The 18,021-nt window shown below is 40.1% G+C and overlaps 1 protein-coding gene across 1 annotated transcript; it reads right to left on the bottom strand.

Annotated features, from left to right (window-relative positions):
- Positions 1 to 1,112: 1,112 nt before the first annotated feature.
- LOC141954994 (coiled-coil domain-containing protein 162-like) lies at positions 1,113 to 14,738 on the bottom strand. The gene is made up of 6 exons (XM_074895070.1): positions 14,598 to 14,738; positions 13,546 to 13,698; positions 10,864 to 10,998; positions 9,122 to 9,274; positions 6,249 to 6,458; positions 1,113 to 1,187 (listed from the first exon to the last, which is right to left on the bottom strand). The coding sequence occupies exons 1-6, from the start codon at positions 14,736 to 14,738 to the stop codon at positions 1,113 to 1,115; spliced, it is 867 nt and encodes a 288-aa protein (XP_074751171.1).
- Between the last annotated feature and the right edge of the window lie 3,283 nt (positions 14,739 to 18,021).

Here is an 18,021-nt window from a genome sequence, read left to right as displayed (position 1 = left end):
ATTTATGCTTTTTTTTTTCCTGTTAATGTAGCATTGTGCAAGGAGCTGCCCTTCCTCTTTCTAAGGGGAGGGCAGAGAAGTTGCTAGGGAAGGTGGAAATGCTGACACTTTTGATGAGTCATCTTTAAACAGTCATGACAGATTCAGTGTACAGGGCAGCAACCTCTGGGGGTGAGAGCATTTCATTGGGCAGGAGGGGGTGGTCAGGGGTTGCAATAGAAAAGCAGTTAAAAAACAATTAAAAAAACCAATGCCAAACACCAGACCCATGCTTTTGCTCTAAGAAGTTAGCTATACATTGCACCACTATGTTCCAAGGTTACCACAATAAAAGGAAGCCTTTTAGTTTTGACTGATATCCTCGCCTTTCCATATCGTTCTGCATTGTCTGAAGGGAGGACAGTGCTGCTCTTGCTCAGAAGGAGGATCTGCATCACCCAGTACCTAAAATGGATGAGCAGGTTAACTGACCAGAGCTGGTGTTGCATGCTGCAGCCAAGTATGTTGAAGTACATATCTCAGCACTGGAGTATCACTGCCTCTCTTTGATTTGTATATAAATTGTTCTTCTCATACTTCAAAGTTGCCAGTTTGGTGGCATTTTCTAAAATACTCTGGACTGATTAAAAATACATTTAGGTTTACTTTTGGACCAGCCTTTGTTTCTGCAGCTGCTTGAAGACAGTAGGAAGAGACTTTTCATTTAGGTGTGGTTAATAGCCTATCTGCCATTGTCTCCTTCCATGTGCTAGGCACCTGAAAGCATAAGTAACATATAAAGAGTCACCAACCATGGTATGGTACTAAAAAAAAAATCTTCTCTGGACCATTGTTAACAAACTACTTCCCTCCCATCCTCTTAATTTTTGGAACTTTTTTTTCCTGTTTGTTAGCCATACATACTGGTCACTTTGCTCTTAAAGATAAATCTTCAAAGGGATTTGACTTACTGCCCAGATGAAACCTGCCTGTGTATATATATGAATCACAGCCTGCAAACTAGCAAAGTTACTCATTTTGCAACCCTGTCAGCTTATTTCTGCCACCATTACTTACTGTCTTTGGTCGTTGAGTATTTCCTCCTGTTTCATTTCTGCTTCTTGGGTCAAAATTCAAAAGATGCTGCTGGTAATTCCTGTGCTGAGTAGATGCTGAAAGCTTGTTACCCTGGACCTGAGCTGCAGAACCTGGAGTGTTACCAACAACACAGTTAAAGCAGAACTCAAGTAAATGCAAAAGCTGTTGTTTCTGACCTCTAAGCAGAATGTTAGGGTGAAAAATAAAAAAACAAAAAAAACAACCAACCACCCAAACCAAGTTGTGAACACTCAGCATAGTCCTGATAGAATAATAGATTGCTTAGTCTGGAAAAAGTGCTTCATGGATGATCTTATCTTGACACAAAGTGGAACAAAAACTATTTGCGGATAGTTGCAACTTTTCGCAAAAACTATTTGCAACTATCTGCAATTTTTGCAGCTCGCCCCATACCCTTTTCATTCATCGTAATGACTATATCAGCATTCATTTGTCCAGCAGGAGACATCTCAGTGAAGCAGAAAATTCTTGCTGCCCCAAGTCTGCTTCATTGTATGTGACTATTTTCCCCCCAGCTCTGTCTTTCCCGGTCCTGTGTTGAAAGCCAAGATTAAAAGTTGTGGGTGGGTGTTAACGATCTGTTCACAGTGACACTAAATTCCCTAGTGAATTCCAGTCTTCATCTTTGTAGATTTCTGAAAAGCAGAGATGGAGCTGCTTAATGCCAACCCTTCAGCAGCTAAAAAAAAAAACCTCCCCACTGAATCAGATGTTATGCTTGCTATCAGCCATAATGTGATTTAACCCTGATTTGTATCTATGGACAATGTGGTGTTGCTAAACCGGTTCTTAACTCTGTGGTAACTTTTCCCACTAACTTTAGGTAAAAAGGAATTTTTGCTATGTAGTTGTAATCCAGCACTTGTTAGTTGAGACAGTGTTCCTCCTCCTTCTCAGATATGATCCAAGATCTTTCAGACCATGTTGGTTAGCTGTTTCTGGCATTATTTCAGGGTGCGTGTCCAAGGGACCCTGGCTGTCTGCTGAAGCAGCAGGAGAGCAGCTGGCAGCTGCCCAGAGTGCACAACTACCCCGTCTGGTCAGACTGCATTCCATGTCCATGCATCCTGGAGCAGGGGCTTGAGAGGACCGACTACACAAGCCTCACATGAACCCAGAAAGAAGAGCAGCAACTGTTTTACATTACTGAAACAGGCCATGCCTCAGTCCATTTGAGAGGGAAGAAAAAGGAAGATGTGAAGATAAAAGAAAAGAGGAGTGGGGAAAAAGCTAGAGAACATGGCTCAGACTGCTAATCGATGAGTTTTACAAACTGGCTGAAGTCTTAATCTATGTGGGCAGTTACTGGAGTTGATATGACCCGTTTGAAAAATACCTTTGCCTTTACAGTGAAAACGGGGCTATTGCAAGCAACGGTTGCCACCCCTGTACAAATAGGTCTGGCCAAACACTATAGGTCTGAAGTCAGGTTAGTGACAGAGTGCAACTCAGATTAATAGAAAAGACAAATCTTTATATAATGCAAGTCTGGATTGCCTTATGAAAGTACTAGTATTAATGCATTAAAAATGATAGCTATTTCATTTTGACTTATTACCTGGAAAATAACTTCTTATACTGCTTGTACTATGGGACCACAGCTCTGCATTCTTCCTTCTACCTTTTTGAAAGGAAAAAAGAAATACCACCAAACCTTACAACATCCATCTACTATTACAGACACAGGAGTAAAAGAATCACAAGTAAAAAAGTAGCTACAATACACTGTAGAGTTTTAACGCATTTCAGACTAGGTGTCTATAGTTTGATGGAACTTCCTTGTTGAGTATAGAGAAATACAGGCCTCTCCGCCAATTTTTCCAGCTCTGCATCATGTTTAACAATGGTAGCTCTCTGCAGGAAAAGAAATTCATCTCCTTTCTGTCACAGCTGCTTTCTTTGTGCTCAGTAGCATCAATGTGACTTACAAGTTTTGTACCAACTTTTCCCCCCTAACTTGATTGGTACTTGAGAAGCCAAGTGCTTAATTAAAGCTACCTCCCTGTTCTTTATTCCCCCATGTTTGGTTCATGTCTTGTCTTCAGCAGTGTGCTAATGATCATTTCTCATTTTTCTTTGGCAGGAATAAATAACATTTTCCTGCAGAAGGAAACTATAATTAAGTACTTTATATTCTTCATGGCATAGAAATGCACCTTGAAAGATCATTGGAGTTTTTTTCCTGTTTACTAAATTTACTAGGAATTTAGGTATGACCCATCAATTTTTCTGCATGTGTTTGTCAGGCTGACAGTAGGATTTTGATACCACAGAGAAAAGCAGCAACTTCAGGCAGGTAGGACTAGAAGTCCCTAATTAAGCTTTTAAGCTACATGAATCACGTAAGCATTATGTTTAAAAAGTTACCTAACAAACATCTGAGAAGAAATATTTTTGTTAAAGGTTTAAGTTCTGGGTTAATTCAGTTAAAGGCTAGAAAGCTCTCGCTGTTGTTATGAGATCCTCTGAAGATACCTGCAATCATAGGCATGTATCCAAATTACAAGGGTACAGTCTTGTTGGGCTGCCCTACATAATTTGCAAGTAAGCTGTTCCAAGGCCACAGCCATAATGAAGCCTGATTTCCTACCACTTGGGATCCATTGTTTCCTAATTGCTTCCTTCCCTAGATGCAGCTCCCCTCATATTTCCCATGATAGCCCTACAAAGCAGAAAGACAACACAAGTTATGGTTTAAAGTTATTAACTTGGGAGTCGGTGTTGCTTGTGCTCCTTGAGCAGCTGGGGTGTAAGAAGGCATAAGACTTTTGAGTTGTCTGACTTTTCCTCAAGATTGTTTTAAGTCTTTCTCCTTTACCTAAATGCTTTCATTACAGAGAATGTCTTCTCTTTCATATTTGTCTTAGGTTGCCTATTGCTTCAAAGGTTAAGGAGAGATTGAGAGACATGGCCACATAACTCATAAGACACTTGCCCAAGAAAGCGGGTTACAACACACAACCTGTCTTTACCTGCAGTTGCATTCCTCTGGGAAACTGCAGCTTCCAGGTCATAAACTTGAGACTGCAGTTCATCAGTCTCCTGGAAGGCCTCCCATTTTAAACTGCAGTCTTGGCTTAACTGGCTTCTGATCTAAAAGGTGGTAAAAGGATTAATGGCAGCAACAAAATTTCATCATCTGACAGCTCTGCCTCAAAGCAGGGGCCTAGATTTAAAAAAAAAGATGCTGCCCTGTGCACTCTTGTGAATGAGAGGCTGTCACTTCTTGCTGGTTGAAATAATCCGTAATTACATCTTTGCTAAACATCCATACCCATATCCATAATCCCTCTGAAGGCAAAATACAGCACAAATAGTGCAAAATGACATCCTCATTATTGTTTAATGGGATTCTACATTTCAGGCATTGTCTGAGGAAGATAAAAAGAATGCAGAGGCCTTTTCTCACTGTTCTCCGCATGTATCCCTAATTAGACAAGACCCTATCTCCATTCAGGGCAGAGGTAAAAACCAGCAACTGTTCCCTCATCTATCCCACAGATTCTGTAATTTGCTAAATTTAAATATAGAGTTTGTGTTAATGACCACGTAGGTGCTAGCTGCAGCTGTGACTGTTGTGTGGCAATAAAAGCCCGCACACTGCAGTTGCCATTTTCCCTTCTGCTGTCCTCAAGGGCTGATCCATCTGTTGACATCTCTGATCTCTTGAAGGGTTATTTTGTAAACACAGCAAAACAACTCAGAGCCCCATTAAGACAGTCACCAATTAAATCAGTGGTCTTGCCTACACCAACTTCTTTGGTGGTGTAAAAGTCTCTCAAGATTTTAGTTAGAAAACATGCCAGCAGCCTGAGAAATTAATCCCATCAGAATGGCATTTGTCATCCTGACTCTGGAAAACAAACAAGCCGTGATTTCACCTTGATGCTTTAAAAGATTGAAGACAGAATATACTTTGCTTGGTTTACAGAAGAGGCATTCAGATACACTTACAAAGCTTTTTTTCTCTCTAGACCAAGAAAGTAAGGGCAAGGAGACTTCAGTGGCAGCAAATCTGTCAGTTAGTAGATGGATTCATCTACTTTAAGTCTAATGAAGTGGTTGCCAAACAGTATTTTGTTCTGCAGGCTACACTACAAAAGAAGCACTGCACATCTCACAGCCAAGAGCTCACTCTACCAGCTGTGCTAAACACAGAGATTGTATTTACTTGGCCAAATCAGTTTTCAAATGAAGTAGTTAAAGCTCTACCATCCCTTTTAGAGGGAGATAATCTTAGAAGTGGGTCTGGTTACTCAGTTACACTAAATCAATTATTAGCAATGCAGCAACAGATTTAAACTTAGTGCATCAGCTTAATGAAAACTAATGCCATTTTTGTGACCAGACTGAATTAAAGCAGTTCTCTTCCTAATATGTTTATGTAGTAGCCCAGAATTTGGGGAAGTGGTGTAATGAATATGAAACAGAGGTAAGGGCAGAGGGTTTATGTGAAATGCGCAGTAGATAAAGCAAAATGACAGCAGTTTGTCAGCTTGACAGCAATGGTGTCAAAGCCCTGCTGGGGAAGAGTCATAGGGAAGGCCAGGAAAGCAACAGGCACTACAGACCCATGAACGTGGACCCAGCAGGGCAGCAGAGCCTGAGTGAATCTCCAAAGCTCCCTGTTAAGTCTGGTGACAAGGACAGGGGTTACAGCAGAGGCCTGGGGCACACTTCTGGGGGATATCCCAACAGGGGATGCACAGCTGGCCGAAGCCTCCGGAGCCACTGAGCCCAGCCTCTTGCTGCTCTGGCACCCCTCCAATCCCCCCAGGGGGGGCAAGTGTGTTCTATCTAGCACCACACACTTGTTCCCACTGCACCTTACACAAACTCTTAGGCAGTTTAAGATAAGGAGAATAATACTCTTTAGAGCAAAGATACTGAATGAGGCTCAACAAGAAGGCCCCGAGATGCCACCAATAGGTAGAACATAACTCTAAGCACCCAGCAGGCAGAGCCCAGCACAGTCCCAAGGCTCATGCAAGACCCTCATCCACAGCGCTTGGAGGGCTGGCTACGGTGAAGCTCTGAAGTTCAGACACTCAAAGGGATACACTCACGTGTGGTCAGACAGTGTTAAAACTTGACACATCTTTCCACAAACACTACTGGTTTTATTTTTCAAATCTGTATTATGAATTTACCTGCTGCATTTCTTTTTTGACTTCTTTTTGTTGAAGATGGCATGTTTTAGGAGATTTTTCAGCTTCACTGGTTAGGCATTTCACTCTTTGCTCTTTTTCTGCCATCTTTTCAAGCATCTTCTCAATGTTTTCAGCTTTTGTCACAGTAAGTACTTGTCTTTTCTTGGCTTCTTGTGTCTTCCTCTGTACTACTTCCAACAGCATTTGTTTCTATAACATGCAATCATTAAAGTTTCAAACTTAGATTACTTCGCCCCAGTTCCCATACACACCTTTTTAGATTTCCTTTTAAACCCTGATGACCAGTCCTCAGATGTCATGCCCAGCTGAGCTGAATGAGGAGAGACCCAGTCCCACATGGCTTGGTACTGAAGATAATGAGACATTGGTAAACAAATCTGAATTATCCTGTGGCGTTATGAAAGGACCACAGTCAGACCTAAACCTGAAATAAAATCTGGGTTGTGGGAACAGGGAGTGCAAGGGAAGGGTAAGGGGGGGGAACAGAATGCTGTATTTACATCATTGCTTGATAGAGAGAGAAGCCTCAAAACAACATTCATGTGTAGCACTCATTCAATTGCAAATAAACAAGAAGGCAGTTGCTTCCAATTTCCTCAGTCTGCTGTAATTTGCTTTCTGCAAGCAGCCTCTGGTCTGCATGTGGAACTTGTTTTTAAAACAACGTATAAACAAGGAAAGAGAGGGGGGAAATGAGCACAGCTTTTTCAAACATTGCTGTTTATACACAGTTTGTAGAGACAGCCAGTAGGTATGGCTACATTTTAAAATCTGTACTACAGTTGAATGCAATGGTATTACAAGCCACCTATATCAGGTCAAGCCCTCCTGTACAGCCAAGGGTTGTGGAATGGAGTCTGCTCTCTGTAAACACCATCATCACACAACAACAAAAGCAGCTGTTAGAAAGGTGGTAGATGCAGTGGGTGTTTTGGAAGTAAACTGACATCAGTGAAGAAAACCCACTTACCAGCCAAAGGCAACTCTGCTCTGGTGAAAAATCTGAACACAAAGAGCTAAAAGCAGTCACAGTCCAAACATTTTTCATTGGGGAGCTCTCTAAGCCTTTCTAAGATTGGAGTTTCATAGACTGATAAAGCTCAGAATGGAGCAATTGGGTCACCAGATGTGACTTTTTAATCTCACCTTAGTTTTAAATTTACCTTAGTTACCCTTGTACTGGAATGAGCAAGCTGGTTTGGCTAAACCATGTTTCCCAGAAAGGCATCTGGTCTTGACTTGAAGATACCCAGTTAGACATATTGTCATTTCCACAGTTAATCTCGTTTTGAAAATGTTTTTTCTAATTTCCCATTTTCAGTTTGTCTGGCCTCAACTTCTAGGCACCACCTCTTGTTATATCTTTCCCTAAGAACCCTTTAATATCTCCTGTTCTCTCCCAATAAAAATATCTGTTAACAAGTCACTCTTCTTTCAGATAGGATAAACAGATGGAGCCTTTTAAGAGTCCTCTGCTGGAAAGCATTTCCTGCAGCCCTCAGATAATTTTTGTTACTCTTCTCTGCACTCTCTCAATTTTTCTTCATCTTGTTTTACTACATTCTGGAACCAGCTGCAGTATTTCAGAGCTACAAACTCATTTTTAATATATCTGCACTATTATCCTTATTATAAACGAAAAGATTGCAACATCCATCCTTTCCAGTACCACACTACATGGCCAGTCATCTGTCTGTTACAATCCCTGTCCTGTCCAGGGATGCTGTCACCCTGGTCTATACAAGTTCTGCTTTGTCTTGTTCTTCATCTACTCAGGCACCGAAATACTTCTTAAAGGGATAACCTAGTTACCAAGCTATCTGTATGATTCTGTACTCCTGCTCTGGCCACATCATTATTCACTAAACGTGCCTTATCAAATTCACTAACATTCATCCTCAAATATGTCATTGGTAGATGTTATAATCTGTAATTTTACATTTATTTCCAAGCTACTGACAAAAATGTTGAATACTGATAGTTCTGCTACCAACGCCTGTAAAAATCCATCAGAAACAATCTTCATTTAATGAAAATAACACATTTTTATATGTCAAAAAATCTAGTTCTCAATCCATTTAGCATTTTATTGATATTGTGTAATACTAAAATTTAAAATACAAAAGTTATGTCCTGCTAACCCAAGCATTACAAGGCCCTTCCAAATATGTATTAAATCTCTAGCATTATGTTTATGTATCTAACTTGTAATCTTATCAGCAGAATGAAATGAGGTTGGTTTGACAAGACTCATTTTCCATACCGTAATGCTGCTTGGCATTAAGTATATTGCAAGTGAAGGGTTTTCACTTTGAGAAATGGGTTGTTTCAGCATGTGTAGCCATGTGTACTGAAAGGCAGCTTGCTGTGGCACTGATAAATCCATGAATGTGTTCAGATGGAAAAAAAAACATGTAATGAATTTGTTCTGGATTTAATGACAACATCCCTGAATGTTTCCTTGAAATTTAATGTTTGAGTGGAAGACTAATAACCTCAATATCTGTAATTTAATTCTTTTTTATCTGTGGAATAAAATATTAATAGAATCTTTTTCTCTACTAGAACATACATCCAGCACTGTTGATGGCATATATAAATGTAGTGCCTGTAGCTGTCAGTTTGGTACATGACTCAAATTTTATACAAGATACATTTTTTCCCTAGTTCTCTCTACCTGCAATGGTGAAAATGCATTGTTTTAATGCCGTTAAATACACATCCAGCTTCCGTAACTGTATTATGCAGTTAGTTTAAAATCCATTTCTCTTGTAGAATAATAAAGGAAGTGAGATGGAGGGGAGAATTCAGCTTGTTGAGCTGATGAATCAGGACCTGTTGAATTCAGATACCTGCTTATGTAGCTGTTTCTTTAGCTTGTCATTGTCTGCTTGAGATTTTGCAAGAGCTTTTCTTACAGACAGGAGCTGCCCCTGCAATGAAGTCACCTCTTGTTCTGCCATCATTTTAGCATTCAGACACTCTTTTTTGTTTTGAAGAGCTTCCTGTGAACAGAAAGTACATAACAGAAACAATGATGAGAGTAGCAATTTTCTCTCTTTTATATAGCAGTGGGTTTCTTCAAAGGTAAATCTCGCAGAGATCTTTAGTAAAGTGGGATTTAATCGTATCTATTTTCTAATAAAGGCTGGAACATTTTTTAAGGCAAAGCGGGGAACAGGATGGACAAGTGGAGCTCTCTAAAGGGGAAAACATAATCTTTTGTATGGGTAAAAGTGCACATCTTCAGTTATATTCACATGCCAACCATTGAGGTTCTTGTGTGCAAGCAAGTTCAGGCAATACAAAATTTGGTCTTTCTTATGCATTAGAAAGACCTGTCAATCTACTAATCTATTTATTCCTTCATTATCTCTAAAGTAAAAATGTGCATGCTGAAGTTTTTTTCCTTCTGGGCAGGGTATTTTTGTTTGTTTTAAACACGAACGTGTATGTATATACATGTTGCTATGTCAGGCACATATTTAGCAGCCCTCTCTCCTTTCCCAGCCATTTAAACTGGGAAAAGCAAGGTCCAGGATCCTCTGCACTTGGAGCAGAGGACAGTGACATACAAGTTCTTAGATCTTCAGGGTCATTCCAAAGTCAGACACATGAAAGCTTTGTCTTAGCAATATAAGCTAGTTTCTAACTTTAAAAAGCCAAATTTTCCCATTTATTTTTCTCAGTTTCAGACTTTTCTTTTAAATCCTATGAAGCTAGCTTTTATTTCTTATTTAAATCCACAAATTTGCAATAATTCAATTCATCTCTGACTGATCTGTTTAATAAAATATTCTAATGATTTAGCATCTCCCTGATATAACTGAACTAAGTGTATGCACATCCAGTTTTATTTGGGTTTAAAATTAATAAGCACACAAAAATAATTTTGGTTTCAGTCTTTTAAAGTTAGCAAATATGATCCATTCTGCTTTTCCTTTGCTTGACATGTGCAGCTAATTAACCTATGCAACAATCAATAACCTGTTTGTTCCATTCTAATCAGCCTCATTTAAAGCAGTGAGGCACTTTTCTTTCCATCCATCTTCACTTTAGTTTAATTTAGTCATTTTTGTGCTTCATCTTGTATTTCTGTAATTAAATTTATAAACCTCATGCTGTGTTCTGCTTTGTTTAAGCAGATGCCAATTTAAAAAAAAAAAACCAAAAACAACCCAACAAACAAACCAAAAAAACCTCAGACACCTCCCAAACCAGCAATCTAGTTCATTTTTACTTTGTGTCTGCTTGTCTTCTCTTTCATATGTTTTGGTCAGTTGTGAAACAGGTGATTTTGATACAATGTCATAAGACTGACTCAAGAGCAGAATTAGAAATACTATAGCTACTTGTACTTCCTAAACTCTTGCTTCAAACAAGCATCAGGGATTTGTTTCAAGCTCTTCACGTTTGAAGGCCACCATTACAACCATAACATACAGGGAGGGAAAGTTTAGAATTTTTACCTAAAATCTGCAGTTACAATGAGCTCCTATAGGCTCACTGAATAACAGTGAGCCTGCCCAATCTGACCAATAGTTTTGCAGAAAATTAGACACTAATAGCAGATTAAATGGTAAGGAAATATCACCTTCTCAGCATCTCTAAGCTTTGCAGAGAGCTGTGCCTTCTGAGTGGTTTGCTTCCAACAGTTCAGAGCTTTTAGCTTACACACCAGCTTGCTTAGCCTGATATTTTCATCCCGCAAGAGCTGCAGCTCCTCCTGCTAAAGAAGATGTTAGTAAAAGTAGACCCACAAAGATTACTTTTCCCAGGAAGAAACGTGTGGTTTGGAAGTAAATATAACCGTAAAAGCATGCAACTATTTGTATTTCATTTTAGTTTTCAAATGCTCAAACTTTGCAGTTTGAAACAGTGCAGCCTTTGGCAATAAATTTCTATTACTGTGTCTCCAGGGAAACAGGAAATGTGAACATTGCCCAGAAACTGGGAAAAAAATGGAAGAAATTTAATCCAAAACAGCAAGCAGCTAAACCCCTCCGAAATGAAGCACTGTTAATGGTGATAAACACTTATGCCAAATGGGGATTCTGGTTCATACCATATTCAGTAACTTGGTTCACTTTAATTACAGTGTCCTTAATAAGAACAAAATTAGTGGATTCACGAAAAGTATAGTTATCAGGTTTTCTTCTTCTTTATTCAAAACTAGCAGACTTCCTCCTGGAAACTGTTACAGAGGTTACAGAGGACTACCGGAGGTCCTGGTCCTCCTGTCAGAGGTGTCTCTGCACAGAAGCTCTACCATTCAGTGTCCACTCACCTTCTTACCCTTTTGTGTCCTGTATTAGTTTTATCTGCAGCTGAGTTTTGGCCTTCCTAACTTCATCACTATGGGTCTGAACTCTGATACTCTACTTTTGTTGCCTGTCTGTGTTTCCACTACTTGCAATCTTCCTTTTTATATTTTAGTCCTTTAAGAAGCTCCTTGCTAAGGCAAGCAAGGCCAAGGTTCTGCTAAACTCCTTAGTCTTCATGCATAACAGGGTGGTTGGTCTTCAAATCTCTTTAAGTTTTCCTTAAAAATCAATCAGCTTTCCTGCACTTTTCCCCTCTTGGCAGTTTCCCAGGGATTCTTCTTAGCAATTCCCTAAAGTCACAGTCTAGTCTCCTGAAGTCCCAAGTTCTAGCTCTGCAGCATAATTTTGCAACCTTTCTCCTGATCCTGAAATCATTTCATAGTCACTGCAGCCTCAGATGATGCTCACCACCAGTTTCTCCATGTCTGTGAGCAGCAGAAATAGGGATTTACTGTGATTGGCTCCTCTAGCATTTGCTTTTAGACTATTATCACTAATGCTGTCTAGAAACTGCCTAGGCTTTCACAATGCTGTGTTCCCCTTCCAGTAGATTTTCAGATGGATAAAACATCCATGAACACCAAGGCCTCAAGTCAAAACAAATTTTCTTAGCCCTCTATAGACAGGCCCATCAAATTTATTCTCTTGACCGGGCAGTCTGTAACAGATTCCCCACCACAGTCATTAATCATCACTAGTGTTCCTCCCTCCTCTGACCTTGACTCATAGGCTTTCAGGAGTATGTCTCCACACTCATACACGAGCTTTGTGCAGGGAATGAACTCCTTATACAGAATGCAATGCTCACTCCTCTTCTTCCCTGCTGAGCCTTCTTAAACACCCTGTAACAACCCATGACCATAGTGTGCACCAGCCCACCAAGTTCCCATGATGCTGCTCAAATCACAGCCCTTTGACTATGCATCAGCTCCCCACTCTCCTTGTTCACTGTCTCTGCACACTGTCCTTTCCAAGTGGGGATGTGGAAGTCTCCCTGCAGCCTTCTCACACATGGATCTCTTCCATTTCCACTGGTTCCTCGTTTACTTCTGGGTGTCCTACCCCCAGGTTCATTGCGGGTGTTGAAAGCCCTTCTCACTCTGTTGGCATTACAGTTATAACCTGCTTCACAAGCTTCTCTGCTTGAGAGGTCTGCAAGCATATTTGCTTTAAACAGAAGTATTTAGCTGTTATCCATTTGATCTCATTTGTATTCACTGACTGACTACCATCATTTCGGTACAGACTGAACCTTGCTGAGGAGGAATATGTTTGACTATAAAAGGAATTGATTTGGAAGTTTAGTTTACTTTTAGTTTATAACTCCCAGAACATCAGTTTTGGGGGCACCTTTTCAAAACATAAAACAATATATTTTTTATTCCAAGTAACCCCAAGCAGAAAAAAAGGATTCTGTCCCCATTCTTTTATGTGACCAGCTTGCACAAGAAGAAGATGAAACTCCCATCAACACATTTATCAGGGTCACTGAAACATCACATTCTCTTTCCCATACCCCAAAGAGAGACATTGAGTACATATGACAATTCTGACATGAATGTGAGTTCACATTTATAGTTCAGATCCAGGTTCAACCCTCTGATGTTCACCTATGTAGAAAGCATGGTGTTAGTTTCCCTCAGAACAGGCTGAAAGAGTTCCCAAATTTAGAACCAAATTCAGTTCAAATACATGTAGTTATTCAGGGTCTAAGTGCTGGGTTTGGCCCAAATTTTTCTTCACTTGGAGCATAAAAACACAGGCAAAAATGACTGAATTATGAGAGCCTGACAAATCAGTAGCCATTAACAGAGTCTAGAAATGGACTGCCCCCATGCTCTTCACCCTACCGATGTCCCAGATAGAATGCAATAACTTAAGCCATCTTCAGCAAGCTTAACCAGGATGATATCCTTGGGTTCCTTTACTGACACATATATGTATTTCCTTACTTTAGACAAATGTTCTTTCAAGTCACCATTATTTTTAGTGGAGCCAAACTTTTTCTTCAGATCAATCATATTGTCAACGCCTTCTCTTCTCACTTCACTGATGATTTCAAACACTCGTTGCTCAATGCTAAGGCGATAGACATCCAAATTTCCCTGCAATTACAAACAACCCAAAAGAGATGAAGTGTGCACATATGGGAAAGCAACATTCAGAAGATTTCAGAAGTCTCTCAACTACAACCAGATGGTCTTTCTTCATAATTATTTTCCTAGAATCAATGTATCAAGAAGACAGAGCAATAGTCTTCTTGCATTCAGGCTCTACAAAAAGTGGAATTTTATTGTATCATTTGCAGGCAACCTATTGACAGTCCTGGGATGTAGGTATTTAATGGAAGTAGCAGCCCCATGGTGAAAAATAAGCTTTCTGGTGAAAACTGGACTCACCCTCAGGATTGCAAAACAAATCACAATATTCCTCAAGTCACTGTTTCCCTGGCCACACACACTAATGGGCTTGTGAACCATCAATCAAAACCCTGGGGATCTTATGCAGGTGGTTGCTCTATAATACACACAGTCACAATCAGGTCAGTTTTTACAGGCTAGATTGGGGTACCTTGTTTTTGTAAGTAATGACACATGTCACCCCAAAGAAATCAGTGGACTGCTTGAAAACAAAGGCATTGTTAGAGTGAGCCATACAGTTTCGCAGTGGATGTAAAGTTTCCAAGAAAAATAATGCAGAATATTACAAACTGAAGTATTATAATCCAAAAAGTTCCCTCCACTGTAACTGAAAAGAGCTTCCATCACTCTCTCTAATGTGGTACCTGTTCCATCAAGAATACGCCTCCTCTCTTGGAAAAGGTACGCTGTTTTTCTACCAGACATTTTTACAAGATGCTTCTAGCAGCAGGATATAAATGATTCACCCATTCATCCACCTGGCACACTGCAGCAATTTATTCCTTTGAGTGCTATACTTGTTGGCAAATTATACAGAAGCACAAAAAAGACCGATTGAGTACCCCCTCTTATTCTGTACCTACTTTTAGATGGACACAAGTCACAAATAGGTTCCGCACTAATGATTCATATTCATCCCGTACTTCTTTTCTAATCTTCTCTTTGAGACCAAGATTTTCTTCCTCTAAGTCAGCGAGCTGGGCTCTGAGAGCAGTTATTTCCATAATCATCCCATGGCACAGTCCCACAATCTATCACAGCAGAGAAAGTGAATGAGCAAAGCTAGGGTGAACAAACACCATAGTCTAGGATCCAGAGCTCTCAATATGTTGAGTGATACCTAATTAAGTAGAGCAAGAATATCTTCCTAACTGAGTGACCTGATGAAAATAATCCACTGAGGGTATGGAATAATCCATTCTGGACATCTCTGTTCGTTTTAGAATAATTTCTTCCCTGGAAACAGTAGGAAGAATTGTGGCAGTTCACGAGCAATATTTGAAGGGGGAAAATGCGTGAATTTCATACATAACCTTAAAATGTCCATTTCTGATTATCAGGAAGGAAAGATCTCCTCACTAATATGTATGAGAACTGACAGAAGGAAAAGCGTGCAGAGAACAGAGGAGTGGAAAGATTGGGGAGCAGGATTAGAGAATCTGATTTTGGGAGAAGATCCTGTGCATAGCTCTGCTATGTTGGTGAGCCTTTCCTCCCACAGCATAATCTGCCCTGCCTCCAGAGAGCAAGTCAGAAGAATTGTGCCCAGGCTTCATCCAGTAAGCTGTGAGGTAATGCGTTTATCGGAGCAAATATGCTGTCTGCTGATAAACTTGTACATACAGACCATTTAATATATGATAAAAACAATAATGTGTTCCATTTGTTGATATTTGACAATTAACATACCCTCAGAAAGGGCAGGCAGGTTAGCACAAATAGGAAGGTACATGATAGAATTTAAGAACATTTAGAATACAGAATTTAAATTTCACATAGGTAGGTCACTGCTAGGTATAAATGTTTAGTCATTTTCATACCACTGAACAGCATTTGCAACCAGATGAACACAATGGAGGAAAGCTAAAAATCATTCTTAGCATATTATGTTATTCAGATAAGAAATAGGCACAACTGCAGTCTGCAGGCACAGCCAACAGCACAGTCTGCTTTCAAGGTTGCCTGGCACCTCCACATGCCAGATCTAAGTAGCAAATGCTAATCACTGGATTCTCAATGCAATTTTCTGTGTCAATTTTTTTGTCTTACAGCAAACATTACTGAGAGACTTCTGAAAATGAATGTTAGGAAAAAATACATGTATTTTCGCCCTGCTGAAAAATTCTGGTGATCTTTATTCAGAGCAGCACTAGTTTTTCTCTGTTTTGGATGTGTTTTTTGTAAAATCAGCAAAAAGTTGGTCAAATCCTACGACTTTGTTGGAGAAAAAAAAGCAACCCATGTGGTTCATGTATATTACTTAGAGACTTTTTAGTTTTTAAACTATATGCCATCCCATTTTGGCTGATCATGCCTGAATCTTTCTCATGGTTTCTAACACCTCCACTGACCAACTGAGCTTGCTCTTCAGACTTGCAATAGCCTCTTTTAATTGCTTTAGGCTAGCAAGAAGTGGAACTGGGAGTAGGAAGTCTCTTTTGAGGTTGAAGCAGAGCTCAGAGACAGTAGGCAGCTGGCCACCCTAGGTCACCTCCTTTAAGTACAACACAGATGAGGCAGGGATTTGGGCTAGCAAAGTGGAGGTGGGGAGAGACTCTACTACCCGTAGACTCCAGCAAAGTCCTAATCCTGCTCTATCTTTCCACCCATCTGAAACGTCCCACATGTTTCTCATTTTCTCTCTCATTTCAGCCTTCCCAAACATATGGACAGGACAGTGAAATCAGGGAAGATAGGCGGTTGCTGACAAAACACTGTACAGAAAAGGATACGGGGGAAAAACATGGGAAAAACATGAGAAAGTGAGGCAAAAAACTGATAAGAAGCCTAGAGAAGAACAAAAATCTTGTAGTCAGTGATGAGGGCAGATGAGAAAAGGAGCTCAGGAATGAAATCTAGTTCTAACACTGCTGTGCAAACATCCCTGAAATCAAGCAGTCTTCTCCCTAGCGTAGGTTTCTGTAGAAGCTGACATACCTCTAGCAGTGAGGTTTGTGTTGATGCAATCAAGCCTCCAAGTCAGCTAATAGATTACATGGCTATCACATGATTCCACAAGATAGCATTTGTGATTTATTGGCTGGATTTACTTCTTTAAAAAATTCCACCCACACATAGAAGCTATCCTAAAAAACACAGCTGAGGCTGCAATAGCCAAGTACTCAGAACTTAAGAAGAGCTGGTTATGCAGCTGTGATGTAGCCTGCCTGGTACCTACACTGCAGTATGGCCTGGGTGTCTGACCCACTTCTATTTTCTATCACAGTCAATGCACAGGATTGAATTGCTCAGGGAAAAAGCCTTGTGAATGAAGAGACCTGTCAGAAGAAGTTGAAGTTAGAAGGTTACCAGTACATTGACCCTTGTGAACATGAACCACAGAACAGTAGGCTACTACCTTTGCCTTCAGGTTATCTTTGTTTTACAAGTCCTTCTGGCGTGACTTCTGGTATTGAGTGCAGAAACAGCAGCCCCAGAGCCCTGGGGTGCGTCTGCACAGTGGGACTGTCCCAGATGAGATCACGAAGCACTACCCGATCAGCAGATCACCATCACCAACCTGCGTCAGAGCCATATCACCTTGGTTGCCACCTTCTTTCACTGCATGCAACTCCTGAAGCGAAGCAGAAAGAGGCACAGTGACTATGTTTGTGTAGTCCAACTCCACTCCAACAACTTCCCAGACTGACAGCTTGACTTTATTTTTCACTTAGCAACTGCCTCCCACCCAGAGAAACCATCTTCTCCTGTTATTGTAGAGTAAAATCAATTCTCCGAGCATACTTGTTCTTTTTGGTAAACGATGCTGCTGCTGGAGAATATTTTCATAAAACATGGAGTAGATGTCAAAGTTGCTGCGCTCTCTGGCCATAATGTCACAGCCCAGTATGGTGAGACATTGTTGTAAATGGCTTTTTTTCAAAGTGACCTAGGAAAAGAAAATAAGAAACCTTGCAGGTGGCCTGAGTCACAAGAGTTGCTCTATACAGCATACATCAAAATGAAACTCATCACCTTATTGTAAATAAAATGCTTCTACAATATCAAAATGAAGCAAACATAAAATTATTCAATGTTAATGCTTTTGTCCAATCTACAATTTCACTGAACTAGTGGAAAACACATTTGTCAGTTTTTTGACTAGTTCTAGCTGCAATTATATATTTTTTTTCCATCTGAATCTAGAAGAGAATTTTCAGTAGAGAAATTAAATCACCAGCTCAGACACTGCCTGGATTGCAGTTGGGACTCAATATACCTTCTCTCAAAAAATCATGTTTTGTGGTTTTTATCCAGAAGTGGTCATACTTTCATAAATATTTTCTT

This window comes from Athene noctua, chromosome 1, assembly GCF_965140245.1.
Source record: "Athene noctua chromosome 1, bAthNoc1.hap1.1, whole genome shotgun sequence".
Classification (NCBI taxonomy): Eukaryota; Metazoa; Chordata; class Aves; order Strigiformes; family Strigidae; genus Athene; species Athene noctua.
The sequence above is the reverse complement of the archived record's forward strand: the minus strand, read 5'-3'. Positions and strand labels throughout refer to the sequence as shown.